General features: G+C 43.5%; 1 protein-coding gene across 1 annotated transcript in view; it reads left to right on the top strand.

The window, feature by feature from the left end:
• Positions 1-15,025, top strand: part of SORCS1 (sortilin related VPS10 domain containing receptor 1) — a 290,995-nt gene extending 275,970 nt beyond the window's left edge. Inside the window, exons 25-27 of the mRNA XM_006088177.3 lie at positions 12,832-12,937; positions 13,061-13,221; positions 14,948-15,025. Of these exons, the coding sequence (XP_006088239.1) occupies positions 12,832-12,937; positions 13,061-13,221; positions 14,948-15,012 (332 nt within the window). The 3' untranslated portion in view covers positions 15,013-15,025. The remainder of the gene's footprint in view (positions 1-12,831; positions 12,938-13,060; positions 13,222-14,947) is intronic.
• The last annotated feature ends 2,218 nt before the right edge of the window (positions 15,026-17,243 follow it).

Here is a 17,243-nt window from a genome sequence, read left to right as displayed (position 1 = left end):
TAGTAGGACCTTTTGGCGTTGTAATTCCCAACCCAATCAACTGGCTTATTGAGCTTCCTGTTAGGACTGGCTCAGGGGCTGGAGTAGATGTAGACGTGTATTGGAATAACTAGCTCTAGTTAGAAGAGCAAAGGAAAAGAATGTGAAGGGCTGACTCAATAACTTGGTCTTGGAAACTTCTGTTATGTTGAGTTTAGCCATGCTTGTCATAATAGTGTTAGAACTGGTGGTACCCACAGGTACCAGCTCACTCAGCCAGACTTCTATATACTAAAGACAATGTTTGTGTTAAGATTAGTATTTCAGTAATTGTGATAAAGAAGTAAAATATATGTGGGCCAAGTTGTCTGTTGGAGATTGTTACTAAGTTAGCTGCAACTGTATGATTTTTTTTTAAAACCATTTGAACAGGGTGGTAGAGTATATCTACTGAGACAGTGGAGGAAGTTCCTTTGCACATAGAAAGCTTGGCATGTGGGGTGGGGGAGTCAGTGCATTGAGACACTTGCCACAATTTCTTTTATTAAGTTAAAATGAACACATTCCTATTTATGGGTATGAAGAAACCTGGGGAAAAGAAAAAACAACGAGGAAGAGTATTTGATGCAGATCTTTCACCTCAGCTACCTTTCCCTTCTTCTTTTCCTCCTGCGCAGGCAGAAGAAAATACAATTTTTTTTTCAAAAAAGGAAAAAAGGCCACTGTTTGCAACATTTCATGTCTCATAAGCAGGATTGCTAATACCTTCCCAGGGACCATTACAGCACACTGCTGCATTCCATTAATTGCTCAGCAGATGTTCAGCAGCCTTCTTTTAAAAATGTTTGAGCCAGAATATGTTGCTGGTGAAAGAGGCAATGCATAATTTGGTTTGTCTCCAAGGAAAAAGAACTGTCTCCTTTCAGGAATTTACTATCCTTATTTTGTGTCTCAAATTCAGCTCCCTGTTAAGTTTTATGCGAACACAAGGTAAGCATTTCCAGATACCTGGGTGTCATTAGAGATTGGATTGAGTTCGTTTCCCACCCCCGCTCTCATGGTCTATTGGGGAATTCATTAACTTTGATATCTAAGCTGAGCTAAACTTTGTTTTAGCAGTCCTTGTTTATTCTCAGCCTTTCCTCTGCTTCTCCATTTCTGTGCAATTACTCTTGAGGCCATACCACTCCTGACAGATATGTTTCTGAAATTCTCTGCAGAAAGGAGAGATGTGAAAATGTGTGAGAACGGGGAGAGAATGAGAAGGTGTCGGGAAGTTTGAGGGAGGGCCATGCCAGGGTGGTTCTCTTTGGCTTTTAGAACCTGATGGTAGCTGGCATCGATGTTTAGCAGAAAAAGGCTAGGATGTTACAAAACAACCCAGGGAGTTGGAAAAGGGAGTAGACATCTATCAAGCTGGATGTTGGACTGGACACACTGGTGTTTTGACTGAAGTGTACCTTTCCTCATTCTACTCCCAACTGGACTATTTCTCCCCCTTCTCCATCTGTCTACACCTCCTAAGTCTATTTTTATTTTAAGGCTCAACACAATGCCAACATGTGCATGAATCTTTTCTAGAGACCTTTCCCTGGATTTCATCTATCCCTTGTCTGAGCTCACAGACAAGGGATGAATGAAAATCTTTATTAAAATCTTTAAAATCTTTATTGTTGCCATCATCATCATCACTCTTATTTAACTTCTTAAGGACACAGTTTAGCATATCTTAATATTGTCTCCACCTTGGTACCCCATGGAGAACTTGCAACAAATCAGGTGCTCAATAAATATTGCTTTATAAATAATTAGATGTATCATCAGTTTCTAAGTTGAAGAGATATATTCAAAATCTCGTTCTCCAACTTACCTGCAGATTCAGTTTGTTTAATTTTGAACCTGTTCTATGAGATGCTGCATCTTACCAAATAATTGATAAATGAATAGCCTAGCATTCATTTATCTAATAAGCATCCAGGGAAAACCCATCTCTGTGTTTTTCTTGTGCCAGAATATGTAATTTATTACATATTATAATCATTGATATGCACATTGTGGGAAGGGGAAGGTTGAAGGACAATGAGAGTTCTGTATTCTGGAAGAAGAGATTCCAGAGACAACAGGAGTAGGGCAGGCTTGAGGAGCTGTTCCTGAAAGAGACTAAAGCAGGTGTAACTTATCGGCCATTATTTTCCTGCTCTGGCCCTGAGGGGAATGTTTCCAATATCAGAGAGCACCCTCACTTCATGAAAGAGCTCAAGTCACACACCTTAGGGCGCACTATCCTCACTTTATCAGACAAGCTGGCCCTTCCTCGTGTCATTTGTGACATCTCCCTTGAGTTTTCTCTCATCCATGCTTTTACCCTGCCTTCTATTTATTCAATTATTTATGTGATTTTGTACTTATTTATATTCTTTTTTAAGAGCTATGATGTCATCTTAGAGAGAGGGTTTTTTGTTTGTTTGTTTGTTTGTTTTCCAGCAAGACTCACAGGAAGGCTCTGAAACTGCTGCAGAACATTTCATCTCTGTAGGTCCTTATGGAAAAAGAAACGTGGCCCGTTACAAAAATATCCCTAAAATGCCAATAATCTTCTCATGGCCTCTAATAGCTTGGAATTTACTCAAGGATAAGTTCCAGTTTAGATTTATTCTCTTGTTTATCACATGATTCTGTGCCTCACTTGTCATTGTTCCTTTAACACGATGGTTCATCCAGGGATATGAAATGAATTAGAACGCTCACTCACTCCACACTGGCTAGACATGAGGCACAAATACTAATCGCATGAAGCTTTACTCATTCTAAGTCAAGACGATGAAAAATAGTCCATATAGAAGGTTCAGTAGAGAGGAACCTTCATGTTGAATAGGAGCTCACCAAAGGAAGGAAAAGGAAGCACACCCAGTGGGAGCGCTGTGTTGAGCAGAAGCACAGCGAGGTGATATCATATGGTGTATGTGTTGAGTGAGGCATAGTTGCACATGGTTTGGAACACCTAGATACGTGCTCTCAAATATTTCCCTTGGGTATATTTACTGAAGGTAAAATTATGAGTTGGGAAAAGAGAAAGGGATGAAATTCAGGGAAGACAAATATGCCTTATATATTATTAACTTTGTTTATCATCTGTGCATGCTAGAGAGAAACCTTTTGTTAATGAAGCTTTGAGATAATAAAATATAATAAACATGGAAAAGGGAAGAAGGGGCAGGTGAAGGGATTTAAAAAATAGGTTTGGGCAACAATCCATAATCCTTTCTCTTTTTTAATAAATTATTTACACATTTACAAGAAGTTTTCAACCCAAGTGGCAACAGGTGGTAATTTATTTGATGGGGCAGGGGGTGGTTTAGGGGAAGGGGAGAAGAAACTTAAAACCTTGTTGATTCTTCCCTGGTAGAATAGATGAGATTCTTCATGAGAATAGACGTTAAAGAATGGGCTAGCATCTTATTTGAGAACATAAAACCTAACTAGAGTGATTCATACTAAATTACAAACAACAGCACTTCCAAGGTCATTTGCATTTCACAGGATTTATTTGTTGGGCAAATAATCTGAAACTTGGGGAGCAGGACCTCTACATAGAGGGACTAGAAGAGATGGAGCCCACAGGTTCCCTCAGTACATGTGGGATAAATGAAAAACCTGTTTGTGGTTGGGGAGACTCTTTCTAACCCCGTGTAGATCCCTGCTATAAAGAAGCTATTCCTGTGCCTAACTCTGCATCACTGTTACCCAGGAAGATTCACAAAAGCAGAGATTTCTCAGGCCTCACCGCACACACACCCTGAATCAGAATCCCAGGGAGTGATATCTGGAAATCTGCAATTTTAACAAGTTCCCAGAATGATGCCCATGCAGCCCGCCCTGCCCTTCACCAATCTCAACAACCACTCTCAGGGAACATTCCAGGGACAGAAATTCATCTGCGTAACAAGGAAAGGGGCCCATCTATCTCCAGCAATAAATCTGATTTATAACTCAGAGCATCCAGTAAAGCAGAGGCATGCTTTAAAAAAAGGGGGGGGTGCTGTGATATTAAGAGTAGGAGGAAATTCGTCATCAACATTAAAATCTAATTTCTCGGCATATCTGGTGCCAACCTAATTGGCAGCCTGGGTAGACGACAGTGGCAGTAAGGGGAGAAAAATGAAGCATGTCTCTGGATCTGAGATAGACCACATCCATAATCTAGATGAATGGCAAAGGCCAGCCAAACGCTGTGGCCATGAAGCAGTTGACAAATGATTTGAGTCGCACTAGAGTCTTAGTGGCAGATGTGCTTGGAGAGCCACGAGTTTTATGCAAGTTAAACAAATGATGTTTTCTAGATGCCGTTAATGTGCTAGTATGAGCAGAAAATGATCCATCCGCGTCTCACTATATTTCTGCATGTCTTGGAGAATGAGGGTGCTCATCAACCCTTAGCTTTTCCGTGGGGTCACTGCCCTTCTGGAGTTTCTGAGACATACGCTTTTAAAAAGAGAAAAGTTAATATTTCTCAAGGGAAGAGCCTCAAATCCCAGGTTGAATTAAAAAAAATAATAATATACAGTAACTGCACCCACCCCCTCCCGTCTGTCTAGCACTTGTCTTGTGTAAGCCATTCTGTTCTAGGAAAACTGTCCTTTGTCAAGGGTATGTGTGGGTTTTTCATAAAACTGTTATCTCGGCCTCCATCGTTGCTGCTGACTGGTTTAATTTATTTTTCAGGTGTAATAAAAATGATAGTATCGCAGAGATATTAGAGAATTAATATTTCCAGGCTGCCGTTGCTGTCACTGGCTATGTTATGAGTAAATGTGGGAGGGGATACGGAAGTCAGAATTCCAGCCTAGGTCAGGCTACATTGTGAATCCCATGTGAGAGTTTCACACGGAGGAAGACCCCTGGCACTTAAGGTAGAATTAAGATTGGTCAAGAAGCTTTAGAAAATACAATATAATCTACGCCACATGGTTATAGATGCAGATGCCAGATTGTGGAGTTGTGGAGCTCTGAACTGTAAAGTGAAACAAATTGTTGCAGTAACATTTTCCATTTAGGGATGCAATTAGTACTAGTGAAATTCTTCCACAGCCAATAAATTGATCTGTCTCTTTAGTCTCTGGTTTTCTTATTATTTACACAGTTGTCATTTACAAGTCTTTTGTGCCTAAAGTCATGCTAATTGTATTTTTCCCAAAACTAAATACAGTTTTTTTTCTCCTCTTATAAATAATTAGGCTTTTTCACAGACACATAGACCCAGTGGCTTCTGCCAGTTATTGAGCTGTTGTGATGTTATAAGTAATAACAGATGTGAAGATATCTAAACATATCCCTATCCCCAGTGTAATTAAATGAATGTGATATTTTCATAAATGTGCCAGGGACCCGCAATGAGGTTGTTCCGTAGCTTCTAACAGAGTCTGTCTTCACCATTTTCTGATTCTCTGGCCTCATTAAAGGGCCTGAAATGAGGACAGGGTAACTGGCCTGAATTGGCCAACCTTGAGGATGTATCTAGAAACTCTTGGGCAGAGGTGGTCAAGGGGGAGGGAGTGATCAGATGAACAACTCATGGGCAGTACACAAACATGCATCAGGATAGAATAAATGGTAGTTAGATGATACTGTTTCCCAAGGGTAGGGCAAGGCAGATAGTCAAGAAAAACTGGCAATGAAAAAAAGAAGTCAGGAAAATACATGTAAAATATAGAGAAGATTCCAGAACATAGGATTAGCTACCTCTTAAACACCAAGTTCCTTAAACCTAGAGTGGCCAAAACTGTTGGATTATATCTGTTGTGTCTGCATAAGCTTTAATAGCACTCCGTTTCATTTTCAAAGTGTTCTGGTTTAGAAGTGAACATTTATGGTCATCATACTTAGACCCTGCTACCCTACCAGTGGGGACAGAAGTCCAGAACAAGATAAAGAATTGGATAAAGTAGAACCCAAAGGTGAGAATTGTTCATTGGATATTTAACTAGTAGAAAGAGAAGAGTTTTGAGAAAAGAAGATATGCATAACCTATTGCTATGTAATCAAACACCTAGGTATTCAGTGGCTTAACAATAAGCATGTGTTACTGCTTATGAGACTGTGAATCAGCTGGGTGGTTCTGGTCTGTGTTTATTGTGTGTCTACAATCAGCTATGGATTGTTGGGTAGAGAGCTCTATTGACCTTGGCTGGGCTGCCCCACATATTGGGGGTCAGTTAGATATAAGCTGCTCTAGAATGGCCTCAGTTGGAATAATTAAACTCCCCTCCACATGCTCTCTCATCCTTCAGCAGGCTTCTCCAGGCTTGTTCACACATGGCAGTGATAGGATTCTGGGAGGGGTAGAGAAAGAGAAAGTCCTCAAGGCCTGGAAGCTCACAATTGGCATACCATCACTTCCATTTCATTCCACTCCCAAATCACGTCATAATGTTAGCTCCTATTCAAGGGGTGAGGAAACAGATGTCACCTCTTGGTGGGATAAGCTTCAAACTCAAATTGTACAAGGCGTGGACACAGATAGAAGTAGAGAATTGACCCAACAATGCAATTTATCCATAGCCACCTTGATCCACTGTTAGCAATAAAAACATGTATTTTTGTGTTTTGTTTTGCTTTGTTTTCTTTTAGTGACCCTGAAAATATAAAGTTCAGGCACACACTAAAGACAAGGACTAGATGTTTTATGAGTAGCAGTAGGTGGGGCCTTCTATGTGGTACTCTCAAACACAGATGCATAATTATGACCTATGTAGCTTGTTACATATTCTGGGACCTACTCTCAGAAACCGATGTATGTTTTCTCAAGTGAACCCTTGGAAACAGCTTTTTTACAAGTTCTCCACGTGATTCTATTCAGGCAGTCTGTTAACTATACTTTGAGAAATTATTTACTTAGGAAGTAGGATTCTTCCTTGACTTTCAATCCTAGAAAACAAAGGCATCTTTCTCTTCCTCTCTGTTCAGCACGGTGATAAGCTTGGTCTTTGTGGTACCCATGGTTGTTACGAGTTGGCCAAGTGACCTCAACATCTGGTGACTAGATGTTCTTAGAGACTCATCCAAAGTTTAGAATTAGCAGCAGTGCTTCCTGAGTCATTAGAGCTTCCCTGGGAATTCCCACTCAATCTGGCCTCCAAGATCTTGGCTTCAATTCAGTAGGGCATAGCCATCCTTAAGACTCCCCAACTGGGTTGGATTTGGACCAGAGAGAAGGCCTGTTGGCCAAGTGAGGGTGCTCTGTACATGTAAACCTTTCTGCACTCTAGATAATCTTTCTCTATATGCTCATACCATCTCAATTTCTAAAAAAGGTATTTCAGACCACATGGATTTTATGATATTCAAGGCATGTCACTAGAAGCCTGGCTTGGCTCTCTTTGGAGGAAAGAGAAAAAAAAAAGAAAATCAAGCTTTGGTGAACTTGCTTTTGCAACTTTTTGATAGCACCAACTTCTGGATTAGGGATGTAATAACAGTTCAAAGTGTCAGGGTCATAGTGCAGATAGACGCTCTCTAAGAAAGTCTCTTGGATAGAATGAGAGTGAATACAGACAGCAACAAGGGTTTTCTGCACGGCTTTCCTAGTCACGGTGTGGACTTTAAAACTTGGAAATAACCATACAAAGAGCCAAGGCTGCAGCAAAGGGGAAAGTGGTGCTCAGGAGGAGGCATTTCCTAACATGTGTTGTGTGGAACATGGGTCTGTGGTCTAATGAGTGTGTGAAACTCTAAAGTTAAATTAGTTTTGTTCATGCAAGATTGCTGTGAACTTTCAACATAATACACTCTTGAGCATCATGAATCTCCAAGATGGCGGATGCCCATCTAACACTTCTAAAAAGTATTTGACCACAGAACTCTTTCATCATCTTTCTTTTTTTAAAAAAAAAATATATATATTTTTTATTGATTTTTTACAGAGAGGAAGGGAGAGAGATAGAGAGTTAGAAACATCGATGAGAGAGAAACATCGATCAGCTGCCTCCTGCACACCCCCTACTGGGAATGTGCCCGCAACCCAAGTACATGCCCTTGACCGGAATCGAACCTGGGACCCTTCAGTCCACAGGCCGACGCTCTATCCACTGAGCCAAACTGGTTTCGGCACGCTTTCGTCATCTTTCAGGGCTGGTTTTCTATAGAATACACTTTCAGCTATATGGTAGCAATGATATGATGATACTAAAAACTAGAAGCCCAGTGCACAAAATCATGCATGGGTAGGGTCCCTATGCCTGGCCAGCTATCAGGACTGATCAGGTTCCCCGCCTCACCACCTCCCTGCCTCCTCTTTCCGTCACCACCCGCACGCCGCCACTGCATGGTTCCCCCTGACTCCTCACCTCCTCACCTCCACTGCTGGTCACCCTCCATGTTCTGCGCCACCCCCAGTGCACGTCATAACAAGCGATCAAACTTCTGGTCTCCCAGTCAAACTCCCGAGGAGACACTTTGCATATTAGCCTTTTATATATATAGATATTGGGCATGACTGGCTGATGTGGCTCAGTGGTTGAGCTTTGACCTATGAATCAGGAGGTCATGGTTCGATTCCTGGTCAGGGCACATGCCTGGGTTGCGGGCTCAAGAGGCAGCCCCATCAATGATTCTCTTTCATCACTGATGTCTCTCTCTCTCTCTCTCTCTCTCTCTCTCTCTCTCTCTCTCTCCTTTCCTCTCTGAAATCAATAAAAATATATTAAAAAATATATATTGGGCATGTACCAGACACTATGCCAGTGATGGCGAACCTATGACACGCGTGTCAGAGGTGACACACGAACTCATTTTTTTGGTTGATTTTTCTTTGTTAAATGGCATTTAAATATATAAAATAAATATCAAAAATATAAGTCTTTGTTTTACTATGGTTTCAAATATCAACACATTTCTATATGTGACACAGCACCAGAGTTAAGTTAGGGTTTTCAAAATGCTGACACGCCAAGCTCAAAAGGTTCGCCATCACTGCGACTATGCTAAGGCTTCAAAGATATTATCTTACTTTATTCTCACAACTTTCTAAAATAAACATGTTTTATCGCCATTATGTAGATGAGGAAACTTAGATTCAGTTTAAGCCACTTAGCCATAAGTGGAAGAGAATCTGACTCCACAAAAGGAACCATATCTATCAATTAATTCACCCTAAATGTGGAATTTTGACTTTGCTCTCACACGTGCAATTTATGACCATTTATTTAGCTCTCACTATATACCAAGACTGTTGTTATTACTGTAAGCATGGCTATTATTATAATCAATCTAGGTGTTCATGCACAGAAGGTGAAACTCTGGTGCATTTCTGAGGTCCTCATGGGATTTTAGAAGTGTGTTTGCCAGCACCCACACTGAGAAACGTCCGGTGACTTGCAGTGCTGTCCTGTCCTTGTTGCTCTGTGCATGAATAATGGCAGATAAACTGCTCAGCACTTTCCCCTCTGCTTCCACCTTGTTTATGCTGCAATTGGAGAGGGATTAAGTTTTGCTAATTCCACACAACAAGCTAAAGCCCATTTATCACAATTTTCCATTCCTCAGCAAAACATACAAACGCACCTAAGTGTTGGGCAAACTAAGACATGCAGCTGCTGTTGTGTGGAGCAATAATGGCCTGTTTATATGCAGGCGCAGCTCAGCAAGAAGAATACAGAGGGCAATGGTATCGGTCTCCCTCCCGCCTCTGCCTGCTGCGTCTGCTTGCCCACTGGCCTGCCTCTGTGAAGTGCGGAACGGGTGGGAGAGGGAGAGGAGTGGGTTTTAGAACATGGGACACAGAAGCTCATTTCCCAAAATAATGTGCTAATTACTAAGCAGTATTAATGCCGCTTGCTTAGGAATGTGGATTTGAGTGGGAGTGGTTTAGAATTGGAAGAGTTAAGCTAGAGATGGGGGAAGGGAAGGAGAATAGAGTGTGTGTGTGTGTGTGTGTGTGTGTGTGTGTGTATGTTGGCTTTCTGTCTTAGAGAGAGGCTAGCCAAAGTAATTTCTTCTCTTCAGCTTTTCATTTATTTCAAATGCCAAACCTTTAAAGCAGGCTTAAGATTCTTCCTAGTTATAGCACAACACTGATATCCTGCTTATTCTAAAAGAGCTGTCAGCTAGGAATTAGAAGTTTAGCAAATAACCTGTCTCTAACCATCCTAACCATCTTCGTCCTCTCTGGGTCTCCATTTGTTCCCAGTAAAGTCAAGGTTTGCATTAGAAGATTGCCTTTAAAATATCTTCCTATTATTATTTCCTTAATTGTGATAATGTGGAGAGAGCAAGAGACCTTATCTTTTAGAGTTGTATATGAATTTGTAAGGTAGCTGAGATTTGCTTCAAAATAATCCAGTGGTTGGGGGTTGTGGGGAGTGGATGAAGGTAGAAAGGAAATGATAATACCGTCGATTTATGGTCATGGAAACAGGTGGTGGATCCATGAGACTTCATTTCTCTAGGCACACATAATATGCATATATACACATATATACAGATATGTGTGTATACATGTCATCCAAGTTTCAACGTGTATGATTTTAAAACTTAATATTTTAACTTGTGCCATTTGTTCATTTACTTCTTGTGCTATTGTTCTTGCCTTAATTCTCTATCTGAAAACTATCTTTTAAAATTTCTTCTATCCCTCACTGAAATGCAAGCCCAGGGTTGAGTATATATGAAGTGTGTGTGTGTGTGTGTGTGTGTGTGTGTGTGCGCGCGCGCATGTTTGGCGAGTGTGTGATAAATGACTTGGAGTCAAGTCTTGTCTTCCACTAACTAGTTCTGCGCCCTTTGGAACAACATTAACCAATGGGAATCTCATCGTTTTATCTGTTCAGTGGAGACCATAGGTCCTGTCTTCCATTTGTGAGTCAATGTTGATGTCTGTGACTAACAGAGGTGTTCTCTGCTCTGATTTGGGTGGGAATTCTGAAGTATTTCTGGACTCCTTTGCTGATGGCATTGTGCTTTCTAAGTACCTGAAAGAGACCTCTATTCTGTGATTTCAAGCTGAAGCCACATGTGCCGTGGGTGTTCCCCTGCATCTTCCACACACAGACCTGCAGACTCACACCTAATAGCTTAAGTGCTGCTTGACTTACAGAGGAGAGAGAATCACAGGGGTGCCTCATCTTAGTGCTTCCTAAAGGCTGATTCTACTAACACAACTGAGCCTGTTTTCTGGGAAAGAGGACTTGACTTTGTTTTTCACCAAATGATTTGGTGTATGGACTATACTTCACAGTACATAGGGGTTATTGAGTGGCTGGGCTGTTATCCTACAACTAGAGGCTCGGTGCACAAAATTCGTGCACTGGCGGGGGGAGGGTAGGGGTGTCCCTTAGCCCGGCCTGTGCCCTCTCACAGTCTGGGAGCCCTCAGGAGATGTTCAACTGATGGCTAAGCCAGCAATCGGACATCTTTAGCACTGCCCTGGAGGCAGGAGAAGCTCCTACCACCACTGCTGTGCTCACCAGCCGTGAGCCTGGCTCAGGGCTTCTGGCTAAGTGGCACTCCCCCTGTGGGAGCGCATTGACCACCAGGGGGCAGCTCCTGCATTAAGCGCCTGTGCACGTCATAGCGACTGGTCGTTCCACCATTCAGTCTATTTGCATATTAGCCTTTTACTATATAGGATAACCAGACAGCCTAGAGCAGCCTCGAGCCTTGTCAGAGACCATCCGTATTACAGTTACCTGCTCTTGAACTTTAGTGACCAAAACTTTGCACTTTGGGCCCTTAACAGAGAAAAGCCAGAGAAAGTGGTGCTTAAAGGTCACCCACATTTTTGAGTATCAGGCTTTGCTTCAATTGATGGACATTAAAAGGTCAGCACTCAGGCTTCTAAGGGGTACATGTTGCTTGTCTTTTATGCTTGAGCTATGCTATTTTTGCAAAATGTCAGTTTTCAAGAGGGCGAAATTTAATTGGAAACAAAGTTTTAAAGTACAACAGGTTTGACCCTGAGATGGAAGAGGTTTGGGAGTGGAGAGAGATGTTCCCTGGACCTGCAATCTAAGGGCAAGCTCCAGGTAGGAGAATCTTCTATGGCAGCAAAGGCATCTGTTTAGTCCCAGAGGTGAATTCCACTCACCTAGAAGGCCGCTGCTTCCCAGCACAAGCTGTCAGGGCTTCCAGAGGTTGTAGAAACCACACCCATCGCACACCCCTCCCCCAGCCCTTGAGATATATTCACTAAGCTACCAGTTTTCTGTGTGTAAAAAACATTAGTGTGTTCTGTGACTACTTTTCAGTTCTTCCTTTCACATAACAATGACTGGGATAGCAGTGAGAAAAAAATGGATAATTCATATACATATTCTTTTCGTAGATTTTCTGATTATCTGCATTGCTAAGAAGGAAATGCTTGCATTCAGATTATGGGAAAATTGGCTAAGTATATTATTATAAATATTGATTAGAAAAAAATAGCGGCAGCAGTAGTGATAAAAGCTAATATTTATAGAAGATTCATATGTGCCCAGCGCTGTTATCAGTGCTTTGTATGCATTAACTCATTAGATCCTGACCAAAGACCCATGAGATATGCACTGCTTTTCTCATCTCAGCCCATGAGGCACATTAAGTTGAAATGATTTGCCCAGGATCCCACACCTCGCTCGTGGTGGAGCTGGCCTTGAATCCAAGTAATCTGGCTTCACTGCCCCTCTGTGGCAGGCCGGCTGGAGCATTCTGGAGGCCGGGACAGGCTCTGACACACCCATGTGTCAGCTGTGTGACGTGAATCTTATATGCAGGTCCCACGAGGTTTTCTGGGACTCCCCCTGTCTCTGGGAGCACCGTGAGCCTCCCACGGAGTCCCGCCTGCCCATGTCCCTGCTCATGCCCATGCCTTGCTTCCCCCAGCCCCACTGATCGACCTCACCCCGACCCACAGTGGATCCGCCATGCTGATGCTGCTCTCCGTGGTGTTCGTGGGGCTGGCCGTGTTCGTCATCTACAAGTTTAAAAGGTACGTGTGCCTCTGTCCTTGGCTCCCCGCCCCCTTCCTTCTCCGGGACAGGTTCAGAAGCACGTGTCGCACGTGATGTCCGTCTCCCGCGCATGGCAGTGATGGTTTCTGTTAATGTTTTAGGAAGATCCCCGGGATTAATGTTTATGCCCAGATGCAAAATGAGAAAGAACGGGAGATGGTCAGTCGAGTCAGTCCCACTGAAAGCAGGCCCCATATCTCTCAGACTGAACTGAGGAGGCCTGGCCCGCTGATAGATGAGAAGGTGGAATCCCAGCTCATAGGTAAATGATTCCCAGTAGCTGTCAGCCCTTCAGCCTGAGTAGTCAGTGGCTGACTCTCTCTCTAACCCCTTTCTGGCTTGACATAACCACTGTTTTCTACGCTAACATCCCTCAGAGAAGCAGCTAAGATACCTCCTTCCTTGCTTCCTCCCCTTGGAGTGAGGGAAAAAGCCTTCCTGCTCCTGTCTAGTTGTCCTCCTCCCCCTCGTGGCTTTGTTCCTCTTTTTGCAAAACCCCTTGCTAAAATGTTGGGCTATAAGCTTTCTTGGGCAAAGAGCAAAACATTGGCTCTGACAAGACTCGGGAAGGGCTGGCCCCAGAGGCTGGCCCTGGTGGCCTGGAGGGCCGGGCAGGGTGTGAGGGACGGGGTACGTGACGACCAGAACAAGATCTGGCAGCCTCACCTTGAGACCGCTTTAAGGAGGGCGTCCTGCCCTAGAGGAGTGACAGCCCGATCACCCTGGGATTTTTTTTTTAAATCTAGCAGTCATCTAAAAATTGTCCCCCAGAAAACACAGAACCTGAGAATTTTAAGGACAAGAGGAACCAAGTTTGTAGAACATCCCAGGAGTGGGCTTTCCTGAGAGAGCTACTGGAGGGTTAGATGGGCAGCTCTCTTTCTCCTTTTTCCCTGCCCCCTACCAGAAGTGTTAAAGTGGACTTTGTCATATATCAGTAGAGCCTGTGACGTAAGCATGCACATCCAACAGCTAGGAATAGAGTCTCCAGGGTGACTGCGAGACCCTCTTATTTATGGCAGAGAAAATTTCCCAAGAATTTAGACAAATGCGTGAGGCCACCGTTGTGACCCATTTCTCTTCTTGTTTCCTCCTGTCTGTTGGCAACAGGAGTTGAAGCCGTAACTGTTCCCACCTAGACCCTGCAATGCTGACTCCGACGGATAAATTACTATGTAACCATTCATGCTTCACTCTAATGTGATGATGCCAAGCCACCTAGCAGGCCCTGATAAGATGGTCACTGGGGGGAAAAACGAGTACCTAAATGAAAACATCGCCCTGTCTTTAAACCGATAGCGGACAGCCCCGTGGCTGTGTTAAGAGGAAATTTAAATGCAATGACTGGCTGGTGCTGGGAGTAATAATAACCACTGCAGCCACGGAGGGTGTCCGGCTTTCACAGCTCGCTCTCTTTTATCTGGGGAGACAGGGCGATAAATGCGTAATTGCTTTGGGTTGGAAAGAAAAAGGCCTTTCTGTCTGCAAGCCCAGAGAGGCGTTCACCCTGTGTATTCACTGCTGGAGCTTCCAGGTTGCCTCTCGGTGGGGTCATTTGGTTTTCAATCCCATTTCCACGGGGTCCGAAGCACAGCCGCTGTTTTCCTTTATCCAAGTAGCCCGCCCTCCCTCGCCAGGACATTGCAAAGTCTCTGACACCTTTCTGTTTCCAGTGTCATTAAATGAGTAAGTGTTACACGTTTTCTCTTAGGAGAGTAGCTTTACCCTCCCCTCCCTCCCCTTCTGCTCAACCTGGTGACTCATCTCTCCGATTGCAAAGAGCAAGACACGCCACTCCACCTTCAACGCCAAAGCGGGGATCTGCTGGGGCACACTTTGCAATTTAAGGAAAACCCCCAGAGGCTCCAGGCGACCTGCTTGCCACCCATCAGGAAAGGATTTCGCTCTTGTCAAGTGCATCACCCTTCATGACCACTAACTCTGTGTTTTCTTTCTTTCCTCTGTTGTTCTGTTTCCTATTTTGCCAGGAAGTATTTCCATAGTTGCTGAGAATCAAAGCACAAACGAAATCCCTACCTATGTAAATGTTTGAATGGAGGACGCCAGTAAAAACAAACAAAAACAAACAAACCAAACAAATAAAGTAAAAACAATCCAAATCCAAACAAACAAACACTCACTGCATCGGGACTTTTTAATTCTCCAGACACAGACAACAAGGGTTGTTAGCTTTAAGCCTGTGCATGTGGACGGTACCTTGAGAACACGCTCCGAGGGGCAGTGGACAGGTGCTCTTTTCATGGAAAAACACTCCCCTCCCCCTCTCTTCTTCTCTCTCTTTTTCTGATCCGTCGTGTTTGTAGAAAATTCCTAACATGTACAGGCCAAGGAAACCTGCATGCATTTTTGGAACTCTTCTTGGCTCTAGATTTCACAGCTATTTCAGCTCTACCGGCTGATGGGTGGGTTAGCCGCCCCAGCCCCTTTTCACAAGACACCAGGACATGCACAGAAGTTTGAAACCCTGAGCTATTTCTCTGTTCCATTTTTCTTATTGCCATGTCCACTTCCAAGTTATCTGGTGGCTGTGTTGGCCAGCAGTGGCCACGAGCCTGCTTTCTGCATCCTGTGTGGCCATGGGGATAAAGCTCTGAGTTGAAGTTCCCTGTATGCAGGCAGAGTAGGGAAGGACAGCTGGCAAGGGCAAGCATGTCAGAAGTGGACTTGTGTTTCCTGTTCAGCCTTTCCGGTTATGACTGCTTCCCTTGCAGCTTTCTTTACTCCTCCTCCAATTTATAAGGAAAACAGAATCTTAGTTACCCATGGATCTGCCTTCCCATTTGTTTGCTGTCCCCGTGGTCATGATCTGTAGATGTCTTTGTATCTCTCCCTTCCAGTCCCCAAGTTACCCTTCACCTGTTCCTGCCTTTTCTTCCCAAACATGTTGCTAGATTCTGGACCTTAACCCTGACATTCCCTAAATACTGGCCTAGCCTCTGCCACCCCTACCTCCACCGCCCACAAGTTCCTCGTCACTGTCAATTTTGGACACTCCCAAGCATGCCAGCTTCCGTACTCACTGACCAACTGCATCCTGCCTTGCAGGGTTCAGCTTCATGCACCCTCTGTCTCCTCCTCTTCCAAATACCCTTGTCCTCTCCCACCTGGACACATACCATGTGTGTGAAAGAGTTGGTATGTCTGCAAAGCAGTTCAAATCTGGCCATGCGCATTGGCAAAGAAAGCATTCCGATGAATGGTGGTATCCTCACACCCTCACAAAATTCTCGTGCAGGCAGGTTTTAGAAGATTCTTGTGAGAAATGTTTTGAACATGTTACTGTATGGCAGGGCAATTTCCTTCTGTGATGGTTGCTGTACCAGTATTTCTTGTCTCCCAGTAGAGTAAAAATGTTTGTAAAATAAAACCGTTTTCAGCAGAAGAAGCAGGTTAATGGGTTCAATGTTCAAGGTCTGAAAATATATAGAGGTCTTGTCTTACATGAGGATGACATTTTGATTGTATAAGATGATCCCAGCCGTTTCACTTGCGTGCTCCCAGATCTCTGTGTATCATAGGATTGACAAAGGCAACATGAATAGCATAAAGGGGAGGGGTTAGCCCACTAACTAAAGCAATTGGCTCAAAGCATGAAGAAATTCCAGTTTTCCCCGGGCAATCAGGAGAGAAGGCCCCGAGAAAGAAGGAAACGAGAGTATGTCCAGCAGAAGCCCTTGGAATATTCTGAATTGGGCAAAACCCACTCTAAAATTCAGGAGAAAACAGTTTTGAAAAACTACTCAGAGCGCAGCCTCCTTCTTGCTCAACAACAGGGTATAACAGGGCTCTGGGTGTCCGAAAGATTCTGAGGACCCCGGCCCTTCGGTAGCCCAGGCAGAGGAAGACTAGCAAAGCTGATGTTAGAAGTTAATCAAGCAGAAATTTTTATGGTTGAAGATGCCCTCTATGAATTTGGGAACTGGATTATGCCTGAGGCGGCCACCTATTTGTAGAAATCGATTACTCCCTGACCTGCCAGGCTTCCTATCCCATAGGAAACATCCTCATTGATCCTCTTCAGTTGGAGCCTCCCAAATTGAATCTGGAAGACCAAGTGTTTGGGAACCAAAAGAGGCCCAGGGAGTCCTCAGAGTTGCAGTTCTGTTCATTTTAATTGGAAAATGATGAAAAAGGGACCAACACTCAAATCTAGCACAGTGCCTTGCCTAGAGTATCTATAAAGATGATTATTTGTTGAAGAAATAAATGAATGATGACATGAGAAGACATAGGGAAGAATGGGCTTGTAAGTCCTAACGAAGA

The sequence above is a fragment of the Myotis lucifugus genome, unplaced genomic scaffold (genome assembly GCF_000147115.1).
Source record: "Myotis lucifugus unplaced genomic scaffold, Myoluc2.0 scaffold_44, whole genome shotgun sequence".
NCBI classification, from domain to species: domain Eukaryota; kingdom Metazoa; phylum Chordata; class Mammalia; order Chiroptera; family Vespertilionidae; genus Myotis; species Myotis lucifugus.
Note: the sequence above shows the minus strand (reverse complement) of the source record. Positions and strands in the feature narration are given on the sequence as shown.